Source organism: Larimichthys crocea, chromosome XVII (genome assembly GCF_000972845.2).
Source record: "Larimichthys crocea isolate SSNF chromosome XVII, L_crocea_2.0, whole genome shotgun sequence".
NCBI lineage: Eukaryota > Metazoa > Chordata > Actinopteri > Sciaenidae > Larimichthys > Larimichthys crocea.
In genome coordinates, this window is record NC_040027.1 from 16930921 (window position 1) to 16954408 (window position 23488).

At 42.0% G+C, this 23488-nt stretch overlaps 1 protein-coding gene across 11 annotated transcripts in view; it reads left to right on the forward strand.

Annotated features, from left to right (window-relative positions):
• The window catches only part of unc13a (unc-13 homolog A (C. elegans)), a 51613-nt gene that overhangs the window by 23535 nt on the left and 4590 nt on the right, over positions 1–23488 (forward strand). For 3 of the 11 annotated variants that reach the window (XM_027289901.1, XM_019269637.2, XM_019269644.2), the window contains 32 exons: positions 888–1697; positions 2239–2332; positions 3384–3430; positions 3618–3696; positions 4758–4763; positions 5030–5104; positions 5207–5426; positions 6354–6581; positions 6844–6985; positions 7483–7652; positions 7808–7923; positions 8873–9036; positions 9169–9322; positions 9564–9632; positions 10023–10112; positions 10343–10477; positions 11617–11750; positions 11915–12000; positions 12359–12485; positions 12616–12712; positions 13452–13595; positions 13717–13794; positions 13912–13989; positions 14080–14168; positions 14263–14409; positions 14694–14817; positions 15986–15991; positions 17815–17844; positions 18976–19032; positions 19167–19247; positions 19699–19846; positions 20650–20706. In XM_027289901.1, coding sequence (XP_027145702.1) covers positions 888–1697; positions 2239–2332; positions 3384–3430; positions 3618–3696; positions 4758–4763; positions 5030–5104; positions 5207–5426; positions 6354–6581; positions 6844–6985; positions 7483–7652; positions 7808–7923; positions 8873–9036; positions 9169–9322; positions 9564–9632; positions 10023–10112; positions 10343–10477; positions 11617–11750; positions 11915–12000; positions 12359–12485; positions 12616–12712; positions 13452–13595; positions 13717–13794; positions 13912–13989; positions 14080–14168; positions 14263–14409; positions 14694–14817; positions 15986–15991; positions 17815–17844; positions 18976–19032; positions 19167–19247; positions 19699–19846; positions 20650–20706 — 4082 coding nt within the window. The remainder of the gene's footprint in view (positions 1–887; positions 1698–2238; positions 2333–3383; positions 3431–3617; positions 3697–4757; positions 4764–5029; positions 5105–5206; positions 5427–6353; positions 6582–6843; positions 6986–7482; positions 7653–7807; positions 7924–8872; positions 9037–9168; positions 9323–9563; positions 9633–10022; positions 10113–10342; positions 10478–11616; positions 11751–11914; positions 12001–12358; positions 12486–12615; positions 12713–13451; positions 13596–13716; positions 13795–13911; positions 13990–14079; positions 14169–14262; positions 14410–14693; positions 14818–15985; positions 15992–17814; positions 17845–18975; positions 19033–19166; positions 19248–19698; positions 19847–20649; positions 20707–23488) is intronic. The other 8 variants (XM_019269639.2, XM_019269646.2, XM_019269641.2 and 5 more) reach the window with 5 other exon arrangements.

Consider the following 23488-nt stretch of genomic DNA (forward strand, 5'->3'; position numbering starts at 1 on the left):
ATTTGAATAGGTCTATTCATATCTTCTTGTATGGTGTGTGTTTCTCTATTAATTTGCGTGTGAACTAGTATCCCATTATGAAAAAAGATGATTCCCCTTGCAGTTACATAGATGCATCACAAACCTAATCCCCCCACTACCCTGCTCTGAGTTTTTTTTATTGGTTGGTTTAAATTCACTCCTCTTTTCCTATTGGTTAGCTGTCTCCCTCCCTGGCCCCAACACAATTTCCTTAAAAGGAAAAGTTGCCACATTTTATGTGGATGTCCAATCAGTGTTGATGGTAAACAGTCAATTGAAGTGCTAGATCGAGAAAGATGAGTTCTCCTACTTGGCAGCGCCTACATGTAACAGGATGCATTGCACACTAGCTTCTGATGCCCACGCCCACTGAGTTAAGCTAGCCACTGGGCACTAAGCAAATTCCTGCAATTTGACCATTTATTGTTCGCTGTTCGTGTGAAATGACAGTGTGTGAAGGTTCTCCATCATCCAGGTCAGCTTTCTTTAAGAAGAGCTAAATCTGGGGCAGCTGGACTTGACTGTACATCTGTGAAGACGTTTTACCTCTCATCCAAGAGGGTTCTTCAGTTCACAGACTTTAAACTAACCAAAAAGTCCAGTTGCCTCAGATTTAACTCTTCTCTAAGAAAGTATAAAATGACAGTGCTCATCCCAGAGGAACAGATTTTACAGGCACTGAGATCTTTATTGCTTCATTTGGCTACCATCTACCATCAACACTGATTGGACATTCACATAAAATTTGGCAAATTTTTAAGTGTCACTGTGACAGCTAAACTTTCAGTGTGGGAACTCCTCTAGTTTATCTATAAACCTGTGTGGATGTGTTCATGTAACAGGTGTTTGTGTCCTCCTCCCTTCAGTCCCACAGACAGTCGTTACGCCTCTTCAGGCGAGTTGAGTCGAGGCAGCTCTCAGCTCAGTGAGGAGTTTGTTCCTGAGGACGGCGAGAGCTTGCGAGGTTCCGAGTTCTACGATGAAAACGACTCCTACCACTCCTGCCACTCCTCCGTCAGTTACGGCAAAGAGGATTCCCCGGGTTGGGACGGTGAGGACCCCCAAGGCGTCTACAGCGATGAGGGAGGCTACCTCAAAGATGGAGGGGAAGAAGGGGCGCTGTATGCTGAAGACGAGGGTGACCTGTACGTGGAGGAAGGGGAGTACAACTATGAAGATGAGGAGGAAATGCCTTATGAGGAAGATGAAGAAATGTATGCACTTGACGGCACACTTAGCGAAGACCAGGAGCCACCCTACACTCCCACACCCACAAGCACTGCCCCTACCCTGATGCCCCCGTCTGATGGTCTGTCCTCCACCAGGCCACCGCTAGAGAAGCAGGCATCGTTGCATCAGCAGCGGCAAGCCCATGATCAGCTCCAGCCCTCCAGCACAGCTCCTGGTCTACCTCAAGTCACACAGGATGACAAGTTTCCCCCTTTCAGTGCAGAATCCACCAAGCCTCCATTTGCACCCTCCCAGCCAGCTCTGTCTACCACCTCTGCATCCACCCCCACGACTACATCACAGGTCCCAGCTCCAGATAGCAAGCCTCTGGAGCCTGAGCCCAAGTCTGAGGCGCTGCTGGAGGAATCTCGACCCGCCAAGCAGCTTCCAGCAGCAGAGAGTGTTCCTCCAGCTCCTGAAGAGAAACCAGAGGAGCCTGTTCCAAGGTAGACACTGTTCACACACTCTCAACAGCTACATTTAGCTACATTTCATCTGACAGTAAGTAACAATAAGTGCATACAGTATTCAACAGACAACGACCACAGCCAAATATCTAAAAGATGAACATAGGAAAGAGACTCTGAGGAAGAGTCAGCAAACAGACTACTTTTCTTTGAGACTAGCTTCATGTTACCCTTCCGAGGGCTTCTCCAGTGATTTAGCCTTGCACTTCCACAAAATTGAAGGACTTGCATGAAAAGAATGAAAAGAATGATCAAAGCAACTTAAGACATCATGAAGTTTATTGGTATTTCTGGTATTGTTTTGTTCTTGGTTTAACTGATATTGTCTCTCAGACTTCAGAAGGACAGTTTCACAGGCAGCGAAGTACTCAGTAAAATATGCTCAGTCTACAAAATCTGTGAAGTGCCCCTTAAATAAGTTTACTATTATGAGTCACTTATAGTTATTGCCATAATCACTGTATAATGAAACACACATGAATAACTTTCTGAAAATGTTGTACCACCTTTAATCTTTTAGTTTCCCAAAGAGGGAAATCATGGAACCTGGTCCTGCCAGAGCCAAAGCCAACTGGCTTCGACTTTTCAGCAGAGTACGACTACAGCTGCAAGAGGTACAGCCTGTGTGTGTTTCTTTGTGCTCAAAGGTGTGCATTCATATGAGCTCATATGAGTCGGTAATATGTCCTCTCTGGTGTTGCACTGCTTTGGTTTACTAGTCTACTATTTGAGCTCAGTGACTTGTTGCCTCAGTCCCTGCATGTCCTCTTACTGTTACTGTGTTGTTTATTCTATCTTTTGTTGCCTGGTCCACCATGTTTCCTAGTTATTAGTTGGTTATTGCTGTGGATTATATTGTCTTGTGTTTATTTGATAGTTTTTGTTTACCCCTTGTACTGTTTTGCCATTTCATTATTTTCTTTTCAGTTGTTTGCCATCCTCGTAGCGATTTGCATGTTGTCCATTCTGATTACCCATGGCTGGAGCCGACGCTCAGGTGGGTGCGGCCGGTAGTGTGTTAATCAATCCAGTTCATATTGTGTGTATCCTGTGCGGCTCATAGATGTTTACGGTGAGCCAAACAAACACGTAGGAAGCGGCTGTAAGTCTGCTAAGTGTAATTTTAAAAGCCTGGCGTTTATACCAATCATGACTATTCCTGTGCGCAAGTGTGACGTGAGTATCTACGCTGCTTGCCATTCTTTGAACAGGCAGCCAGACAAAGAACATGTCTTTCAATAATAGAACAGATAGAATTAGAAGAATGATTACACGGATGGCCATCTGGCTGTAATCTACTTTTACTATGATTCTCAAACACAGAGAAGCCACTGCTGATGTCAGTAATCAAAATACTCACTCGGAAAGGCACAACTTAACTATACCGCTCTCCCAATCTCCCTCCTTTTTCCATTGCATCACTGTTGTATAATTCATTTTTGAATTCTGGGAACACTTGGAGTCAATGTGGATACAGCTACTAGAGAAATTCACTATGAAATACTGCCTTTTGCTCAGGAACATCATACAGCTTCTCTTGATTCTGTTGTTCTCTGTATAAAGAATATAAAGCACTATGTACAGTACCATAATATTCTATGCTCTCTCTCTAATGGCTCCCTGCTTGCCTCTTTTTTCCCATCCCATCTCTCTCTTTCCCCTCAGGCCAGAGGAGAAAGTGTTGGCATTGCCTCTCTGCTTTTATCAGCAGGGTAAGTAACCGTGACGCTGTTACTACATTGAAAATCTATAACTTACCAACTAAAAGGCAAGCCCATGGCCTTTATGTCTGAGTGCATTTATTGTCTAATTGATTCATCATGTCCAGGTTCTAGTTAACAACTGTGGCTGAAGTAATAGCTGCTGTTGAATCCTGCTCTGTGCGTGTTTTGTCTCCAGGATGGGTGGCGCTCTGTATAGCATTGACAGTATGCCAGACCTCAGGAAGAGGAAAGCTATGCCTCTGGTCAGAGATCTGGTGAGTTTCTGCACTAATCTCTTTATATTCCCCTGACTAAGTGTCTCACATCTCCCGAGTCTATCTATCACTCAGCTCAGCAGTCAGCACTCTCATCTATTAAACCTACTCCTGTTTTCCTTCCTTCTTTCTCGTCTTATAGCCCAATACTAACAGACGATACAGTTCCCTGTTATTACAGCCTGACGGGGCAAGATGCAAGGCTAAAGGGCCACAGGCAAGGCCAGAGGTTTCCTCTGACAGACACTGATGTCTGCTAGACGCTGCCTCATTAGAGAGGAGACTGTTGGGAATATAAATCCTCTGGGGAAAGCTGTAACTCATCCATACAAGTCCTTAGAGTGTCTCGTACTATTACACAGTCTGGACAGCATTTTCACTTTTTTACCTTACGAGAAATCTTTAAAGAAGCTTTAAAGGAATAGTCTGACATTTTGGGAAATACCCAGAGAGTTAGTGAGAGAAAGAAAGAAAAGAAGAAAGCAAATAAGCGTATTGTATCTGTCAAAATGTCAAACTATTCTCTTTAATGTAAAATATGTCCTGTAGCGGAGGCTAGTTTAACTACTTTAGGCAAAGCTCAGCGTACCATTTCCCTTAGCACACATTATTATACTTCATTAATAAACAGCTGGACTTCATTAATAAACAGTCACAAAGCACTGACAGACAGTCACAGGCAGGTGCACCGCTGTTTCCCAACCCTCTCTCTGTCTTTCGCTTTGGTGAATGCACACACACACACACACACACACACTCACACTCACGATGTGTCAGAGTGTCTCTGGTAATTGATCGGACAGGGTGGGGTGCTGGCTGAATGAGCAGTGATCACAGGCTCTTTCATTCAGATATCAAATACTCAAGTCTGGTTGACTTCCTTCCTCGCACTTAAAGTCTCCAGGTTTACTTTGTACGATTCCTGCACCATGCTTTTAATGTTGATGAAACATCTTTTCTCAACATCTTTTGCGTTTTTAATTCTCTGTGGAAATCTTTCTTGCCCTTCTCTAATATTAAATCTCTCCTTTGTTCCTCCCATCTTTTCCTCACTGCCACAGGCTATGGTGAGTAACATCAACACCACTGTGTATCAAAACATTTAACTCATGAAGGTTTGCTAGTTTTCTTGTCCCAACATCAAATTGATCACTCTTATGAGAGGAGGCACTATAAATTCTGCAGGTGTCACCTCTATTCAGACTAACGTTTCCAGACAGACAGTAATAATACACCTTGCCTCATTGGCTGCTCTGAGATTTCTCTTGATAAGAAATAAGATATTGAGGTGGGAGCTGTGAGAAACTGACTGCTCCTCTCTTCTTACGCTCAGTCCTTGGTCCAGAACTCCAGGAAGGCTGGCATCACCTCAGCCCTGACGTCCAGCACGCTGCATAACGAAGAACTGGTCGGTGATCAAATACAGTATTAATTCATATTGTGACAAAAACACTCTGCTGATCCTGACCCTGCACTTCTCTCTCTCTATCTATCTGCTCCGCCCTTGTAGAAGAGTCACGTCTACAAGAAGACCCTCCAGGCCCTCATATATCCCATCTCCTGCACCACCCCACACAATTTTGAGGTGTGGACAGCCACCACGCCCACTTACTGCTACGAGTGCGAGGGACTGCTGTGGGGTATTGCACGCCAGGGCATGCGCTGTACCGAGTGTGGAGTCAAGTGCCACGAGAAGTGCCAAGATCTACTCAACGCTGATTGTCTGCAAAGTAAGAGAAATGTTGGAAAACATTAGACCTACTTCAGACCCTTACGCTTTGATAAGTGACTGGATTAAAAACATAATGATTTAATTTAAATTTAGCAACACACACTTGACCACTCTCATATTTGTATATTAAATACAAGGCTACAGCCAGGACACAGTTAGTTTATTGACTCGTTTTGTGGCCAACTCAAGTGGTCATTTGAGGAACTGCAGTTTTTGGCACTTAGGCATCAGTTTAACTTCACAGCTGCAGAAGTTGCTGCTTTGATTTAACATATTAATTAGTGAGCTTTAATGTTGCTGGTTGCTGGTAGGTAGATGTTGTTACCTTTGCAACAGAGCAGGTTAGCTTCATATTTATTAATACAGACATGAGAGTCAGTGTTGTTGATCATTTTTTTGCAAGAAAGTGAATGAGCACATTTACCAAAATGTTTTTTTCTTCCTTTAAATGAGTATTGTATTTTTTCTGTCTTATAGTGCAGAGGCCATAAATTATTTACAGAATCTGAGCACTACTTGCTTACTTAATATTCTAGACTTGCTGAGTCTGTGCTGCTGTTTTTTTTTTATCATAGTAAACTATCGAGTCCATCTATTTCCTCTTATCTCTATTTGTCAATGCCAAGCACAGAGTCCTCCTCCTCCTCCTCCTTCTTTTGTTTTCTTGAGAGGATAGCCATTTGTCTTTTGTTGTCATCCACCTCTCTTTTACTCAGCATTTCATAGCTCTGCAAATATGTCCGCCTCTCATTCATGAAATATGGCCAAGTTTTTCATTGCCTACGCAGTCTTCTTCTCTTCGCTTGTATTCCAAATTGAAACCTCAGCTACGAATTTTCTATAACTTGTAGAAATATCTTCCATGAAAATTAGCTTTTGCACATCTAATCTTTTTGTTTCTCATCGTAACATTCACACTAACCAGGAGCAGCAGAGAAGAGCTCCAAACACGGTGCGGAGGACCGAACCCAGAACATCATCATGGTTCTGAAAGACCGCATGAAGATCCGAGAGAGAAACAAACCCGAGATCTTTGAACTCATTCAGGAGGTGTTCAACATCGTCAAGGCCACCCACGTCACCCACATGAAGCAGATCAAGCAGAGCGTGCTCGATGGCACCTCTAAGTGGTCAGCCAAGATCAGCATCACAGGTGAGAGTAGAGTCGAATTAGTTCAGTAGCTTTGAATGGAGCTGGCCTCCACGGTCAGCATCAAAGGCAGAGGAGATGGCACATGTCAGGTGTTTGTGTCTATAAAAAGAGACAAGCTGGTGTTTGTATGAAGAGAGCACAGGTGGTGTTTGTGGGGCAGTAGAGCAGCAGGTCAGGCGATTTAAGAGACATCTGTTTGCATCCAAACACATGCACACACTCAGTAGCTGACCAGCTTGCCATTTGTTTTTCTTCTTCCCAGTGTTGTGTGCCCAGGGTCTTCAAGCCAAGGATAAAACCGGTTCCAGTGACCCTTACGTCACCGTCCAAGTGGGAAAGACCAAGAAGAGAACCAAGACCATCTACGGCAACCTCAACCCCGTCTGGGAGGAGACATTTAATTTGTGAGTCAAGACCTCTTGAAAAAATATGTGAAATCTTTAAGAGCTGAACATAATGATTGTTGTAATTACCAGATAACATGATGGCTATTTTTTTTCCAATGAATTGACTTAATCAAGAAGATGTTAATCATAATTTCTCAGAGCCTAAGGTGACATCTGCAAATTGATTGTTTTGGTCAAACAACAGAAAAAAAAACGATTTTCAATTTATAATTATAGAAAACAGAGAAAAGTAGCTAATTACAATTGATTATTAATGTTGTTAATTAATTTTCTGTCAATCAACTAAACCTTCCAGCTCTAGTTGTCACACTGATGCAGTTAAACCTTTCTATCTGCTTTCTGCTGATTAAATAAAATGTAACTAGACTTGTTTTGTTTTACACTCTTGATATTCAATGAGTCATGATAGTAACTCATCTGTTCTTCTTGGCCAACCGTCAGTGTAACTCCTATATTTGGTAGCTGTGGCTCACTCTCCCGTTCTGTCTGTTCAGTGAATGTCACAACTCTTCAGACCGCATCAAGGTGCGAGTTTGGGATGAGGACGACGATATCAAGTCTCGTGTGAAGCAAAAGTTCAAGAGGGAGTCAGATGACTTCCTTGGTCAGACTATCATCGAGGTCCGCACTCTGAGCGGAGAGATGGACGTCTGGTACAATCTGGGTCAGTTGAATTATTCAGCCCACGTCATTTATACTTATTACTGCCACGATCGGTTTACCTCACCTTGCAGCTGACTGACCTAACTTCTTTGATTTAAATGTTTTCAGCAGCATGTCGGGTAACTGTGTTGCTGTGTGTGTTGTGTCTCTTCACAGACAAGCGGACAGACAAATCAGCTGTGTCTGGAGCTATCCGCATGCACATTAATGTAGAGATCAAAGGAGAGGAGACGGTCGCCCCCTATCACGTTCAGTACACCTGTTTGCATGAAGTAAGCTCAGTGTGTGTGTTTGTGTGGACAAAAGTAATAAAAATACATCTATTCAAGAGCTGTACTTAAATACTGTTTTGAGATACTGGCGTATTTTATGAGCCTTTACTTATACCTCTATTTCTACATGTATACATCTCCACACCACTTATCTATAAGGGTAACAGCCTCTTCAGTCTTTATTGTAGGCTTTTTTGATTAACGCATTGTCACTTTCACTTTAGGGTTATAGTGCTTTTCCTAACCACTGTGTGTGTCTGTGCATCAGTGTGCAAAGTCACCCTAATGAGCCGTGCCAAGCAGGTTAATTTACTTGACTGATGTTCAGTTCCATAATGGATCCGATCCAAACTGAACCTCAGTTAATACTTAGTTTGACCACTTCCAGAGGTCAGACACATTTCGAGTCTGGCTCTGTGCATTAAAACTCTGCTGATTGATTGTAGACCAATCACAGCCTTGTATGGAGTCATTACTCGGCCCATTACTCAACAAAGCATATTAGCTGAACCTTAACAGACAAATGACCGTCGTTATTGCTGCACATAAGTGGCCATAAACTATGTAGCCAACTCTGAATGTTTTACAGCAGCTTAATGGTTTATACTGAGTAGTCGAGACAGCATCTTGTGTTGGGTTCATGATGTAGTTTAATAGCTATTCATGAAGCACAGCCATTTAAATATAATCAGGTCAAAGGATGTAATCTGCTCTGTTTTTTGTACAATGAAACTTCTGCTAGAAACTTTTATTACAACTGAGAGAGATATATTAGCGCTCAGGTCAGAGCAAACATGACAAAGCTCTTAATAACTATTCAGCACTTCTCAGTTTGAACCTACAGTCTCTACTTATTTATTTGCCTTCTCTTCCCTGTTTCCTCTCACTCTCTTCTCCACATACCGCCTTCATTTCTCTGTCTAACTCTGTCTTATTTTCCTCTCTGTAGAACCTCTTTCACTATGTGACAGATATCCAAAACACTGGCGTGGTGAAGATCCCTGATGCGAAAGGTGATGATGCATGGAAGGTCTATTTTGAGGAGACTCCCCAGGAGATTGTAGATGAGTTTGCCATGCGTTATGGAGTGGAGTCCATCTACCAGGCCATGACGTATGTAACCATCCGACAGTCTGACTCATTATTTTTTTTAAAAGACCCAGCGTGTTTGCATGCATTGTTGGTTCTTTTCATGCATCTAGCTCTCTGTAAGCTGTGCTTACCCGTCTGTCGCCTCTTTTGCAGTCACTTTGCCTGCCTGTCATCTAAGTACATGTGCCCAGGTGTGCCTGCAGTGATGAGCACCCTACTGGCTAACATCAATGCCTACTACGCTCACACCACCCAGGCAACTAACAACGTCTCTGCCTCCGACCGCTTTGCTGCTTCTAACTTTGGGGTGAGTCACAACAGAACCATTCAGTAGAGTCAATAAATGCAGCAGGTGCCACAGTTCATTAGACCAAACTCTGAGGATTTTCTTGTAAGAAAAAATGTTTTTTTTTGTTGTTGCAATCATAATTTATTACTATATTATATTCTCATTTGTTATCCTGGCACTGAACGTCTGGGCCTTTGTAGTATATAACAAGCAGTGTGGTGTGTCTGTTATGTGTGTGCATGTGTTGTAATACCCACAGAAAGAGCGATTTGTCAAGCTTCTCGACCAGCTTCACAACTCTCTGAGGATTGACCTGTCCATGTACCGAGTAAGATCTTAACTGTTTGCACATTTGCACAAACATATTATCCTTGAAACGTTTATAACAGATGCCATCTTCTGGATAATCAAACTGTATGGTAGAACATCAACCCACCTCCTGTCTTTTTTCTCTACATTACCTCTCTTTTCTTTCTTCCTCATCTTTCTCTTTGTGAGAAACAGTAAAAACAAAGCAGGCGGATGTGTTAATGAGAGTGACAGCTCCTCTGAAACATGCACACATGACACATTCAGGAAACACTCCACGCAGTAACAAGTATTGGGAAATTATGTTGGCTTGTTGAATCATGCCCACAGACTCAAACACACACAAACACACATTGGACAAGGATGGATGGCAAGTCACTGTATTTTTCTCTTTCCCGTCTGACTGCAGAACAATTTCCCTGCCAGCAGTCCAGAGAGGCTGCAGGATCTGAAGTCCACAGTGGACCTGCTCACCAGTATCACTTTCTTCAGAATGAAGGTACCGTTACTTCTTTTCTCTTCGTATGTCAAAGAAAAAATAATATGAAAAGCAAATTTTACACATTCGGTGTTTAAAATATTAATCTTAAAATGTAATCATGTTCTGTTTGTCTTTCTAATCAAGATGAACATGAAGGCAAATCTAAAGTGCCATAATTTGGTGAGTTAATGTCAGTTTGTGCACTTGCCTAATTAAACTGTCACTTTCTTTTGTGTGTGTGTGTCCAGGTCCAAGAGCTCCAGTCACCACCTAGAGCCAGCCAGGTAGTGAAGGATTGTGTCAAAGCCTGTCTCAACTCCACCTACGAGTACATCTTTAATAACTGTCATGAGCTGTACAGCCGCGAGTACCAGACAGACCCGGTAAGAAGCAGCAATTTATTGAAGATCTGTGTAGGTGTGAGTGAATGTCTGTCTCTCTTTCACTCTTTCTCTCGTCTCAAAATTTTTCAATTTCAGGTTACTTTATTGGGACGACCGTAATTAAGTATAGTATGGCCAAAGGCCATGTGAATAAAATAGTTCCAAGTGGAAGAAATAGTACCCTAATAAAAGAAAAAAAATGTTAATTGATAATCTGCCACTCTGTATCGTGTCCTCAGTGCCAAAAAGTATTGAACTTAAATTTTTAGATGTTTAATAATTGATTTACTTTCCTAATAAATCATTTAAAACTTGTGTGGTAGTGGAGGTGTTGGTACTAAATGATTTTTAGTTTACCTTCATTGCTTGATTTCTATATCATCTCAGTGTTGGCAGTATTATGCTTGCACATACTGTGCATTTGTGTGTGTGGTGAATCCTCTCAGTCTATGTAGGCCAGGCTCTTCCATCCGTCACTCCTGCATCGGATTTTTAACAGGGATTTCTAGAGCTTTCTTTCTTTCCTCATTAAAGTGTCAGCCCTGTTCAGAATCCCTTGTGAATTTCAAATAAGTGTTTTTTTCCTCCTTTGAATAAAACATTTAATCCTCAGGGACGTTGCTATATTTTGTTGGAATCTCTACAAGATCATTCTTCACTCTTCAACCCCTGCGGTGCTCGGCTTTTTTTTGTTTGTTTTTATTCTTTCAGCACGTCTCTTGCTATTTCAAAGAAGTCGTCCAGACAGTCGATGTTCTGAGTCTGTTTGAGCAGCACATGTTGAATATGTACGAGTTGTTGAATTAACAACACGGAAAGTCTCTCTGTCTCTGTCAATACAAACTGCCATTAATAGACTTCACATTACTGAATGGTCACACAGGTAAATAAATACACATGTTTTTTGTGAGTAGCTGTTGGTGTGTGCAGTATGGTCTAAATGTTATATCATGATGATTGTTCGAAAAACAGACATGGTTTGGTTTCAAAAACTCTAGCAGAATACATTTACATGCATGACTCAGGTGGACATTTGTTGCCAGAGGTACCGATCGCTGAAATGAAAAGCAGGCTAAACTTCCCATAAAAAGTCTGTGTAGACTTTTATTGTGACTCTGATTGTATCGCTGCTTTTTCAGGCCAAACAGGGTGTCGTGCCTCCAGAAGAGCAGGGACCCAGCATCAAGAATCTGGATTTTTGGTCCAAACTCATTACACTTATTGTCTCCATTATCGAGGAAGACAAGAACTCCTATACTCCCTGCCTAAACCAGTAAGTCCTTTGTGTTAATTTCACTTTTAATGACATTTCAGTCTCCACAGTTTCTCTTAGTACCTCTAAAAGTAAACTTTCAGGCTCTGCTTGCTCAGTTTCATAAACCTTCTCTCTCTGAGCGCATATACAATAAGCCTTTACTCCTTCTCTCCTCCAACAAGATTTCCCCAGGAGCTCAACGTGGGTAAAATCAGTGCTGAAGTGATGTGGAACCTGTTTGCTCAGGATATGAAGTATGCAATGGAGGGTGAGTGCGAGTCAGTGATACACTGAGCTTCTGAAGTCTTGTCAAAGCACTGAAGACTCGTTAGATTAACGATGACCTATTATTTAAATTTATTTTCCAAATTATGCCTGAAGCCTGAAAAGTCATACTCAGTTTTCAGTTGTCATATTTGATATGACAACTTTTCATAGCCCAACCCAACGTTGTGACTGAGTAATTAAACCACCAAGTGCACTCAGCAAGTCTGTGAGGGTGTGTGTTAGCCTCTGGGTCAATGCCTCTGTATGCACAATAGATCTGTGTTAATTGCAGGTGGACACTAGCTTAAATACTAGGAGAGAAATTAACATGGATTTTTCTGCTTTATTCTTTCTCTCAGAGCATGAAAAAAATCGTTTGTGCAAGAGTGCAGATTACATGAACCTACACTTCAAGGTCAAGTGGCTGTACAACGAGTACTGCAAAGACCTGCCTTTCTTCAAGAGCAGAGTGCCTGAATATCCTGCGTGAGTAGTTGCATGACCAGACTTTACTGAGAACAGATATAAAGAAATAAAATAAAGCAATAAAAATACCAGTCTTTGTGAATTTGGTTTCTAGTTTAGTATAAATATATATTTTTTCTGCTCTCCATAGGTGGTTTGAGCCGTTTGTCATTCAGTGGCTGGATGAAAACGAAGAAGTGTCTCGGGACTTTCTGCATGGCGCTTTGGAGAGAGACAAAAAAGATGGGGTAAAAGTTTCCAGCTCTTCTTCTCCTTATCTCACTCCTCTGAAAATCCTGTGTTGTTGTTGTTCAGGCAGAATTACTGTAATCCATCCTTTGTACTTCCTCTGTCACACTCAAAGTTATCAGCCAAAGTTTCATCCTCCCTCCCACTCTGCCTCTCACGCTTCCCCACTGCCTCTCCTACACTCTTCAAAGGCAACAATAGAAGCACGGACACGTGAAAGAAAGTGTGTTTGGACTAAGAGGAGGATTCAGCCAAAGTACATTGTTGTACAAAGTGAAGCTTTAAAGAAGCGTGGTTGAGACATGCATGTATTCAAGAAGGAAGATAACTCTGTGACAGCAGGGTATTGTGAATTAATAGCCTTATGCCAGAGTTTTGACTGTAGGAGAGCTGTCCTCACCTCATTACCCAGACTCCCCAGAGGAGCACCTACACACTGACCTTTAGCCAATTAGGGACCAGACAGCCAATTACAAGGAGACAGACAGGAGCTTCGACCTGTCACTGGATGGCTGTCTAACTGGCTGTATGGCTGGTTGGCTCTCAGGGGGTCTACATACATGTGATGAAAGATATCAAAGGTCCAGTTTAATCTAGCTTCTAATGGTCTGTCTATAACAGCCTAACATCCCTTGAATCCCAGCTTCTCACCTGATACATCTACAGAACCTTAATCATGTATGACCATTATTTCATTCTCATATTTTAATCTTCTCACACATTTTCTCTGACCTACAGTTCCAGGTCACGTCAGAACACGCTTTGTTCTCCTGTTCGGTGGTGGACGTGTTCTCCCAGCTCAACCAGAGCTTTGAGATCATCAGGAAGCTAGAGTGTCCGGATCCGCAGATCGTAGGGCACTACATGAAACGGTTTGCTAAGGTAGATTCTTTCAAGTTGCAATTCGCAGTCAAACTATGTCATATAAACGAAATGTACAGCAAAGGTGGGTTCAGAGCAGGTACCAACATGATGTTTAAATGTTTCATGTGTCTCCCTCCAGACCATCAGCAATGTGCTTCTGTCCTACGCTGATATCATCTCCAAGTTGTTTGCCAACTATGTCTCCATGGAGAAAGTGGTGAGTGGTGGAAGACTTAAAGAACAAACAGTGTAGAATTGTAAACTGGTTGTAGGAATGGTTTCTCTGAATCTTGTTGTAAATGTTTTAGTCAGTGCTGTATCTTTCCATCCTCAGCCCTGCATCCTGATCAACAACATCCAACAGCTGAGAGTTCAGTTGGAGAAGATGTTTGAAGCCATGGGTGGAAAAGATGTGAGTGTCCTTTCACAACTGGTATTGTACAGTCTTAATATACATGTGTAAATTTGTGTAATTAATACTGTTGCCATGTACGTACTTCAGCTGTGTGTGGAGGCCAGCGATATCCTGAAAGACCTGCAGGTTAAGCTCAACAATGTCATGGATGATCTCAGCAGGGTCTTTTCTGTCAGGTAGAAACACACTCTGACGTTACTTTGATGTATATTTTTGACAGACTGGCTTCACGAAACATTTTTTTATTTATTATTCTTTGTTCCTCCGTAGTTTCCAGCCTCACATAGAGGAGAACGTGAAGCAGATGGGAGACATCTTGGCTCAGGTGAAGGGAACCACAAATGTGGGGAATGCCAGCAGCGTGGCCCAGGATGCTGACAACGTCCTTCAACCCATCATGGAGTTCCTGGACAGCAAGTGAGGCAGTCTGACATGTTTAGTGGAGTTTAAAAGAGATTCAGATTTGTGGACATTTTATTATTTTACCTACTTACCCAGGGTTGGACAAAAGGTATGTTGAATAGTCAATCATAGTTTAGGTAGATATGTGTGAGGTTCAGATCTCTACTGCCATAACAACATTACAAAGACTAAGACAGGCACCCATGAGGCAAGCAGGGATTTCAAGTGTTTGCCTCCTTCTGCTGCTTGTTATTCATCTTCCCCATCCATCCATCCTTCTGTCTCCCCGCTCTCGCCAGCCTGACTTTATTTGCTAAGATCTGTGAGAAGACTGTGCTGAAACGTGTGTTGAAGGAGCTGTGGAAGCTGGTGATGAACACCATGGAGAAGACCATCGTTCTGCCGCCGCTCACAGACCAAACGGTGAGAGCACTCAAACCTGCGAATACACGTACAACCATACAAATACACACAAAAATAATGCTAAGCTACACTCACTGAGTCTGCTGTACAAGCAAGCAGTGATACTTATTTTTACTCTGGAAAAATATATATGCATCACTAGGATCTGTGAAAATTGTGACTATCACTATGAAGCAATATAAATATTTGATATGTATGACCACAGCAATAAAACATGTTACACACATACACCCACACCTCCAAATGCAAAGGCAGCATCAAAAGAAAAAGGAGGAGGAGGTACAAAGGCAGGCATTTTACGATTCAAGATGGCCCTCTTATGAACAAAAACTGCTTTTGCATCACATCTACATGGCATCCTATTCACTTCTTAACCCCCTACACACATTATATTTAACATCGCCCCCCAGTGCCTTCATTCATCCAAACAATCAAGATGAAAAAACTGGAAGAAAAAAAAAGAAGGAGTGCACCATATCATTCTAACACCAGCTCATGGCTGCTCTCCAGTATGTCAGCCAACATTATTTGGAGAGATTTCCTGATTTATGTGTAACTCACGATGGAGTGGCAGAACATTTTTGCCCAAAAGGATCTGGCCCACTTCCAAAAAGAATCATACATTTTGGAAAGCAGCCTCTTGTTTTCTTTTGTTTTGGATATATGTGTTCTTATTTGTGTTTGGTTATTAAATAAAGAGCCTCATATCACCGTTAAGACGATGATGATTAATCTCTGGTTACCATGTGCGGTGCTGGCCAGTAATCAACACTACTGGTTTAGCCTAAATAGATCTGCACTCAGCTCCTGACTAATTGAGTTTATCCAATTAGAGAAAAGAAATATGAACAAAAAAAAGATAGTGAGCTTATAATGTGTGCAAATGCCACATAATCATCTCTAGAGTGGCTATTTACTATCTACATTCGATATTCCAAGAAATTTCACAGTAGTAAAGTTACTTATTCGCTGTTCCCTCTCTACCTGTACTTAGCCAAGGTACTTAGACAGGTATCAATTGGTCCGCGTCCCTCCAGCCCTGAGGCTCAAACTTGTGTTTTTTGATTGATGTGGGGCTCTTTGCAGCTTGACTGACCCTTCTCTCTGGTTGTTGTTGTTGTTGTTGTGATTACTATTACATCCCGCTCCCACCGCTCTCCCTCCACAGATGATTGTAAGTACAGCACTCCTGCGTGTGTGTCTGTCTGTCCGTCCACGGTGGTTGGTTCTCTGCTATATGTGGCTGCGATCTTCCCCTGTTTTTTTAAACCCCACATCACACCCTGTCCCTTCTCACAGCCTCGCCTCTCACATCTGTCCCATCTTTCTTCTGTTTTCTCTTCTTTCTTCTTCTTCTTCTTCTTCTTCTTCTTCTTCTTCCTCCTCCTCTTCTTCTTTTTCATCTTCTTCTTCTCCTCTCTCTTACAACACTGTCTCTCTTGTGAGAAGACAGAAGCATGGTGCATTCCTGACTGGTTCTGATAGGTCCCACTCCCCTCCCCCCCTCAACAATCTCCACCAATCAATACCCCCGTCTTCTGCTGTCTCTTCTTCCTGAACACTCTCCTCAAACAGGAAGTGGTACTCCTCTCTTGCGCCTGGTGTTGCCTTGTTTCTTCTCATGCATTGTGTCCTTTTTACTGAGACTCTGGTGGGGTGACTCTGATCTCTCGGTGGCTTGGTATCTGGTGTCCTGCCCCCATCCCCTCTTTTCCCTCCTTCTAAACCTCTGCCCTCCCCCCCCACTGTGCCCACCTTTCCCACCTGTTTGAACTGTGTCCTGCCTCTCCTTTCCACCACCCACTGTGGGTTTGTTGCTTGCATCTGATCTATTTCAACACTGCAGTCTTCTCTCAGTATACTGTACAACACTGTACTGTACTGTATGTCTCTGCAGACCTGTCATGTCGGTCTGTCCTGGTTTGATTTCATGTTCTGTTGTTGCTATGATGATTGTAATTCTGGTATTATGTCACCGGTCCGTATTAGACGTTATTGGTTTGAAATAATGTTGGTCAGAAACGGTGCATTCAATGTACTGTGTAAAGTGCAATTGCATGTTTACTGTACTTTTACATTGTGAGCTACAAACCTTAATCCTGTTATATCCTGTAGGAGATAACAAAGCATCCAGTTTAACACAAGACCTTTGAGAAAAGTTTATTCTGAGCCAACTAGTCTGGCTCACACCAAAGTTCATCTTTTAAAGCTCACTAATGCATATTTTGTTTGTTATGAGCTGTATTACACGCAGCTTTCCTAGGGTCAAACATATAATATATTCATCAGTGAGCTTTAGAGGTGCTGGTAGTTTTTCTTATTTTGTCCTGAATGAAGCTGTTTCCAGACTGTATGCTAAGCTAAGCTGATCATCAGCCCTCTCTTTCTCTGTACTTTAAAGTCGTGATTTTCTCATCTAACTCTTAAATCGTCAAACTATTTCTTCATCTGGTATGTTTTAGTTTTTATCGATAGGTGCAGGGTTTGTTTTTTTTCACGTCTTGTGTGGATTTTTACTGGACAATACACTGTTTCCTGTCACTTTTTTCCCCATCATCAGACCACATCGTGCAGTCCTATAATTGTAGCTTCCCATAAAATAGCACAGTAATGTGAGACTGTCAAAAATGGATTTGAGCACTACGCAGTGAAAGCAAATGTCACCTACATCCTTTTAAGCTGATTTTGTCAGCAACCATTTACTCCTGTCAGCATGTACTGTTCTTACTCTGCCAACCGGCAATTTGTTAGCTAGATTTTCTTTGTTTTGTGGTACATAAATCGGTTGTTGTTGATTTGGATGGCAAGCCAATTAGTGAACTAAAGAGAGGTGACATCTCTGGCATTGATAAGTACCCTCAATTTTTTTTTCTTTTGCATTTTGCAAAGCAACATAGGCACTTTTGATTGCATATTCTCATGTAACGAATAAGAGTGAAGTCAGACTGCAGGGACTGGGCCACTGCTTGATGTATTAACCACATGCTCTCTTTCCAGGGGAGGCTGAAGAGTGCTTCTCACAGTGATGTAAGGACTAAACCCCCTTAAGATCAATGTGTCTTGTCTCTCTCCTCTATGTCTTCTCTCCGTGTCTCCGTCTTTCTCCCTCAGCTCGCCAGTCAAACAAAGCAGTGGAAATATTGATTTTTCACTTTTGTTTTCACAAAACAGTCCTCTATAGTGTTGTTTATATGCTGTGAAATGCTGTAGCAGTAGCCACCTACGCACCCAGACTCACCGCTTGTCATAATCTGCATGCAGACATTTGCGGCTCAAACGCACCACAATCAAGGAGTTCAATCATCACTTCATTTCACCTGGATTTTAAAAATAACACTCTGCTTTGTCTTATAATTGTAACTCATAATTATTTACATCATTGTGATGCATCACATAAAAGAAAAACAGGGCGTGGCTCAGCTATGCAAGTCACAGCGGCTGAGCCAAAGAGGCAAAGCTGCAAGCAAGTGATGTTTGGAACTTGGTTGGAAACCTGTGGTTTAAGGTACATTTTAGCTGCAAAAGTCTGCTTACAGGGTGATAATATTTGGCATAAAGTAGTTATTTTCATCACAGCAGGCCCTGTCAGCTAAACATAGTGTACCTCATCAGGCATTGCATTGGTTGCCCGACTGAATCTAAACCAGGGCTGTAATCTAAGAACGATGTGAAGGAGCAGCCGGCAGCACTTAGTGATATATTCCCTTACCAAAGTATTGCATTAGGCTGGACTTCCAGTAAATACCTGCGTACAACACAGTGCAACTGCATAGCTGTTACTACGTATGTGTGTGTGTGTGTGTGCATGTGTGTTCATGAGTGCACGATTATGTCCTCTTACTTGCCCTCACTACGAGCTGAAACACTTTTCCTTCTCTTCCTACTGACATGTCTCACTCTGTGTGTGCGTGGATTTGTGCAGCGGAGTGTAATGTTTTGGAATGAGTAAAACACAGATAAGTGTGATAACAGCACTTGAAGGAGAAAGTACCTTGACATCTGTAAAGCGGCTTAGAGTTTATGAATGTGTGTGTCAGATACGTTGCTGTCCTCTGTGTGACACTAAGCCGTTTACCGCTGCCCTGCTTTGTCATGATAATAACAATACTCTCCTCTCTCCCTCTATCCACCTTTCTTCTGTCTTTCTGTCTCTTCCAGGGCACTCAGCTCATCTTTAATGCCGCCAAGGAGCTGGGACAGCTGTCCAAGCTGAAGGTACAATATGTTTTCACACCAATTATGCTCAGTACTTCAAATCAAGACTGCAATTGCTTAGAAAATATGAGATAGGGCATAGGAAAGAACAGACTGGTCTTTTATGTCTGTGCTTCTATTGTTGTCGTCCTCAGGAGCACATGGTTCGTGAGGAAGCAAAAGCGCTCACACCTAAGCAGTGTGCTGTGATAGAGCTGGCCCTGGACACCATCAAGGTAGAAACTTTACATGTTAACAGATGTAATTACAGTAAATCGCAGTATGTGCTTTGGTTTTATGTCAAAATTACATTCTATCCTTATGTTGTATAATGGCCAAACCTTTAAGACTTTGAGCTTTCTTTCTGTTTCTTTACAGCCCTGGCTGAGCAATACAAAAATAAAACTGGGTATTATTAGATTTCTTTAAAAGCTTTGAAATAAAAAAAAAAATAGCAGAAGAAGTATGAATATATATAAGATGGTGAAGTAAAAAGGAAAAAACTGACAAAAGTCTGTCTGAGGAAAAAAGGATTTTTTCCAAGTCCAAATCCCCAAAATATTCAATTTATAATAATGTAAGATAAAGAAAAGCAGCGAGTTTTGACTAATAATTGCAGTTCTGAATTATTTTGTAAGTGCTTTAAAAGTGTCTGTTCTTTTGTCTGTCTGCCTTTGTGAATGTTAGCAATATTTCCATGCTGGTGGTGTTGGTCTGAAGAAGACTTTCCTGGAGAAGAGTCCTGACCTCCAGTCTCTCCACTACGCCTTGTCTCTCTACACACAGGCTACAGACAAACTCATTAAGACCTTTGTCCAGTCACAGAACGCACAAGGTAGCCTAATGATTTTACTCTGTGTCGCACGCTTCCCTTTCTTTATCTTTGGGAGACATTTTAATTCTCACATGTGCGGTTAACCTCTAATGTTATGCAAGTCTCTGATTGAGATCTCCGTTTGTCCTATGCTCTCTACTCTACTCCCGCTCCTCTGTTGATGTTAGGGTTTCCCAAACGCTGAGCTCTATATCCTGAAAATATCTCTTGTGCTTTGTAGAGCATGAAGTCGAGGCTGTAGCAGCACAATATTTTCTCTCTGCTCTGCTGAAATGCTGTGTCTCCTGGTAGCCAGCCTACGGAAACACAGAGACTATTCTTTACATGATCTGACAGCTATTTGCAATGAAAAATAAATACCCGCCCCCTCTTTTCTCTTGCTCCTTTGATTCTATTGCTCAGCCTCCATCCTACAGTCAGATGGCTGTATAACAGCCATCCTCTTTGTGCAAGCGCTGATGATGACACACTGTCCCTGAGCACTGCTGGTAGAAATACCATTTGAGTGGATGGTAGTTTAAAATTGAATTAGCCAAATGCCATGTGGTTTTTGGAGCATACCTAAGTACTGCAGCAGATCTGTTTGAGCTTCGCGTGTTGCAGGGATGGACAGCGCATAAAAGCAGCTGGTTATAAAAAAACAATTTTTCTATATATAAAATCTTTTCTCTCTATCCCATCTTTAAGGACAAGACTTCTAAATGTTGGTCTGTGTTTCTACTCTGTAATTTCTTAAACCTCATATTTCTACGTGTTTTTCCTTTCTCTGTCTACTTCCTCCCTCTGCCCCGTCTGTGGGCCAGTGTTCGGCGGGAAGGGGGTGAGGTTCACCACTAGTGAGGATGTTTACCCAGACAAGGGTATGTGGCACTCAGGCTCAGGGCCTGAGACATCCAGGACTACCAGAAAGCCTCCAGACCAAAGTCCCCCAACTCCCTCCACCCTCCACACCCCTCCACTCATGTGCATCCTGAAACTCCCCTGCCTGCTCAAACTCATCCCAACAGACAAATGCAATGCACAAATTGATACATACTTTTTCTCTCTATCTCTGCATTTTTGCACACATGCACTGTACATACCCACCACAACAATGAGGACACAGACTTTATGCATTCATGCATGAAATGTACACACTGATGTCTGAATGTACTGAACTGTACTGAATACATACACCACAGACTGTATGTATGAGCAGACACTAAAGCATGATGTGCTGACATCAGATAAAAAATAATAGAAATGCATTAAAGTGCGGAGGAATCCTGATCCAGCATGATGTCACAGACGGAGGCCCGAGGGCCAAGCAAGCGTGTATGTGTATGTGTGTGTGTGTGTGTGTGTGTGTGTGTGTGTGTGTGTGTGTGTGTGTGTGTGTGTGTGTGTGTGTGTGTGTGAGGCTGAGTGGCAGAGCAGAGCCAATGTGACTGAGCGAGTCCTAAAGGTTGTTGAAGCTGAAGCATCAGTATATTGTCTGTCTCCAGAGAGGAAAAACAGAGAGGAAATCCTTTCTACTCCCCTCCTACTGTGAGACTTGAAATGAGAGTCGCTGATGAAGAGGACTAGGATTATTCTGAAGATGATGATGGCTGCTGGCTCTAGTTTGTCTGGGAGGGCTCCCTGTCCTCGTCTGCTCTATCATCACGCACAAACGCAGTCAGAAGCGAGCATGTACGAACACATACATGGCTCGCAACCACGTGCCGAGTAGTCCTCCCTAAAGCGGTGACAAGAAAAGGTTCTCAACTACCCCCTCTTCACAGATTGAGCCAATCAGAAACTGTCCCTCAGGTCAGGCGGTCTGATTTCTGTCACTTTAGATAAAAATCAAAGGATTCAACTCTCGCTCTCATGCAGGATGATGCAGGAGCTGTATGCATTCAACTAATTTAGCTTTAGAAGTATAGAAGCAAAGAAAGAACGTACTAATTTAGATTGTAGCAGCAGCTGAATATGTAGTTAGTGAAATTTAAGTACTACTACTGAAAACAACATGTTGAAATTAAGTGAAATAAGTGAGCACTGAAATATTTCACTGGTAAAACCACCTTGTGTATACACCAACCAACCACTTTTTAAGTACACTTGTACAAATCTACATGATCTAATACAACAACTCCGCCAAAAATTCTACTTTTATGAAGCTTATTGTTTGTCAGAGAGGTATTCATTTAACTATTATGTTTATCATTGAGGTTGTAGTTTGCAGTAATGTTAAACTGGGATGCGTTATATTGAGAGGTGTATAGGTATAAGTAATATTTTCACCACATCATTTACATATATGAGAGGGCAGTACCCACAAAGACCTCAATAATAAACATAAAGTACAGTTATTTACATTTACATACTACTCGCATAGAATCAAGTAACAGTTTGAGAAGAAGCATAGATTTAGCATGTCCAGTTGGTGGTAGTGTTGGAGAAGAGAAAACTTTTCTGTCAACAAAAACTGAAATATTATAAGCTTGTCGTTGTCGTATTGGATCACAATGTATTGTATAAGTGTACAGAATGAAGTATCTAGTCGTGTATGACACTTTTCTGTGACCTCTAAAATAATCTTAAAATCAAGTTTTTTAAATTGCAAAACTTGAAATTATGTTCTGAAAGTTTCAAAGTGGAGAATCCAGACCACACAAATTCAGACAGATTGTTTTCAAAGCTTCAACATGAAGTGTTCGGTAGTGGTTAAATTTCACAGTTAGGTACTGGGTTGCTCATGAAATTCAAATCTTTATGTTCTTTCTTTGCTTCTATAGCAGAGGTACATATAGATAGATAGAACAAAGTAGCGTGTCTTTGTGCCAGCTGCTGGATGTCCTTGACTGTAACAAGGATGCAAATTAACTTCCTGCCAAGCAGCTTTCACTGGATGTTTTTTTCCCAGCCATATTATTGTAGATGATTAGAGCAGGATGACAACTGTCATTCTTACCCGCTGCAGGCGACGAGCTGCATAATTTGTAACTGGATTAATCACGGGTTATTTGCAAATATGCAGTGAGTTCAGATGACGCTTTGACAAAATTACAAGTACGAGTTTGAGATTTAATGTCTATTCTGGTGAAGATTTGCAATGTGCTACTAAATTTGCACCTCTGATTGCTGTGTTTATTGAAGAAGAAAAGCCTGTATTTTCTTGGCAACATCTTCCCACCTCCCAGCCAGCAAAGTTTCTTTCTCATCTTTTATGGGCGTCCTCCACAGAGTAGACAAGGCCAGATGGATGACTGCTGCTCTCTTTGGTCCTGTTGGCAGCCAGACCAACAATCCCATAATGCTCCCTGGAGAGATGCAGAGAGCTGCATGCCAGGAACACTCTGCCGTCTAACTCCCACAGACACCTTGTTTAGTGGGCGGCTGGTTGAAAACACACACACACACACACACACACACACACACACACACACACACACACACACACACAGGCTGCTGGTCGTCGCCACAAAGATACCGTTGACAGAGTGAAGACACTAATTAAAACATTGAAAATTAATGTCCATCTGTCACTGTATCCTTCTGGAGCTGTATGTGGATCTTAACCACTTGTTCACATGCAGCACAAACCAAACAGAGACATCGAGGAAAGATTTGTCCAATATCTCCCTCCCAGACAAAAAGATTTGAAGCCTGAGTGGA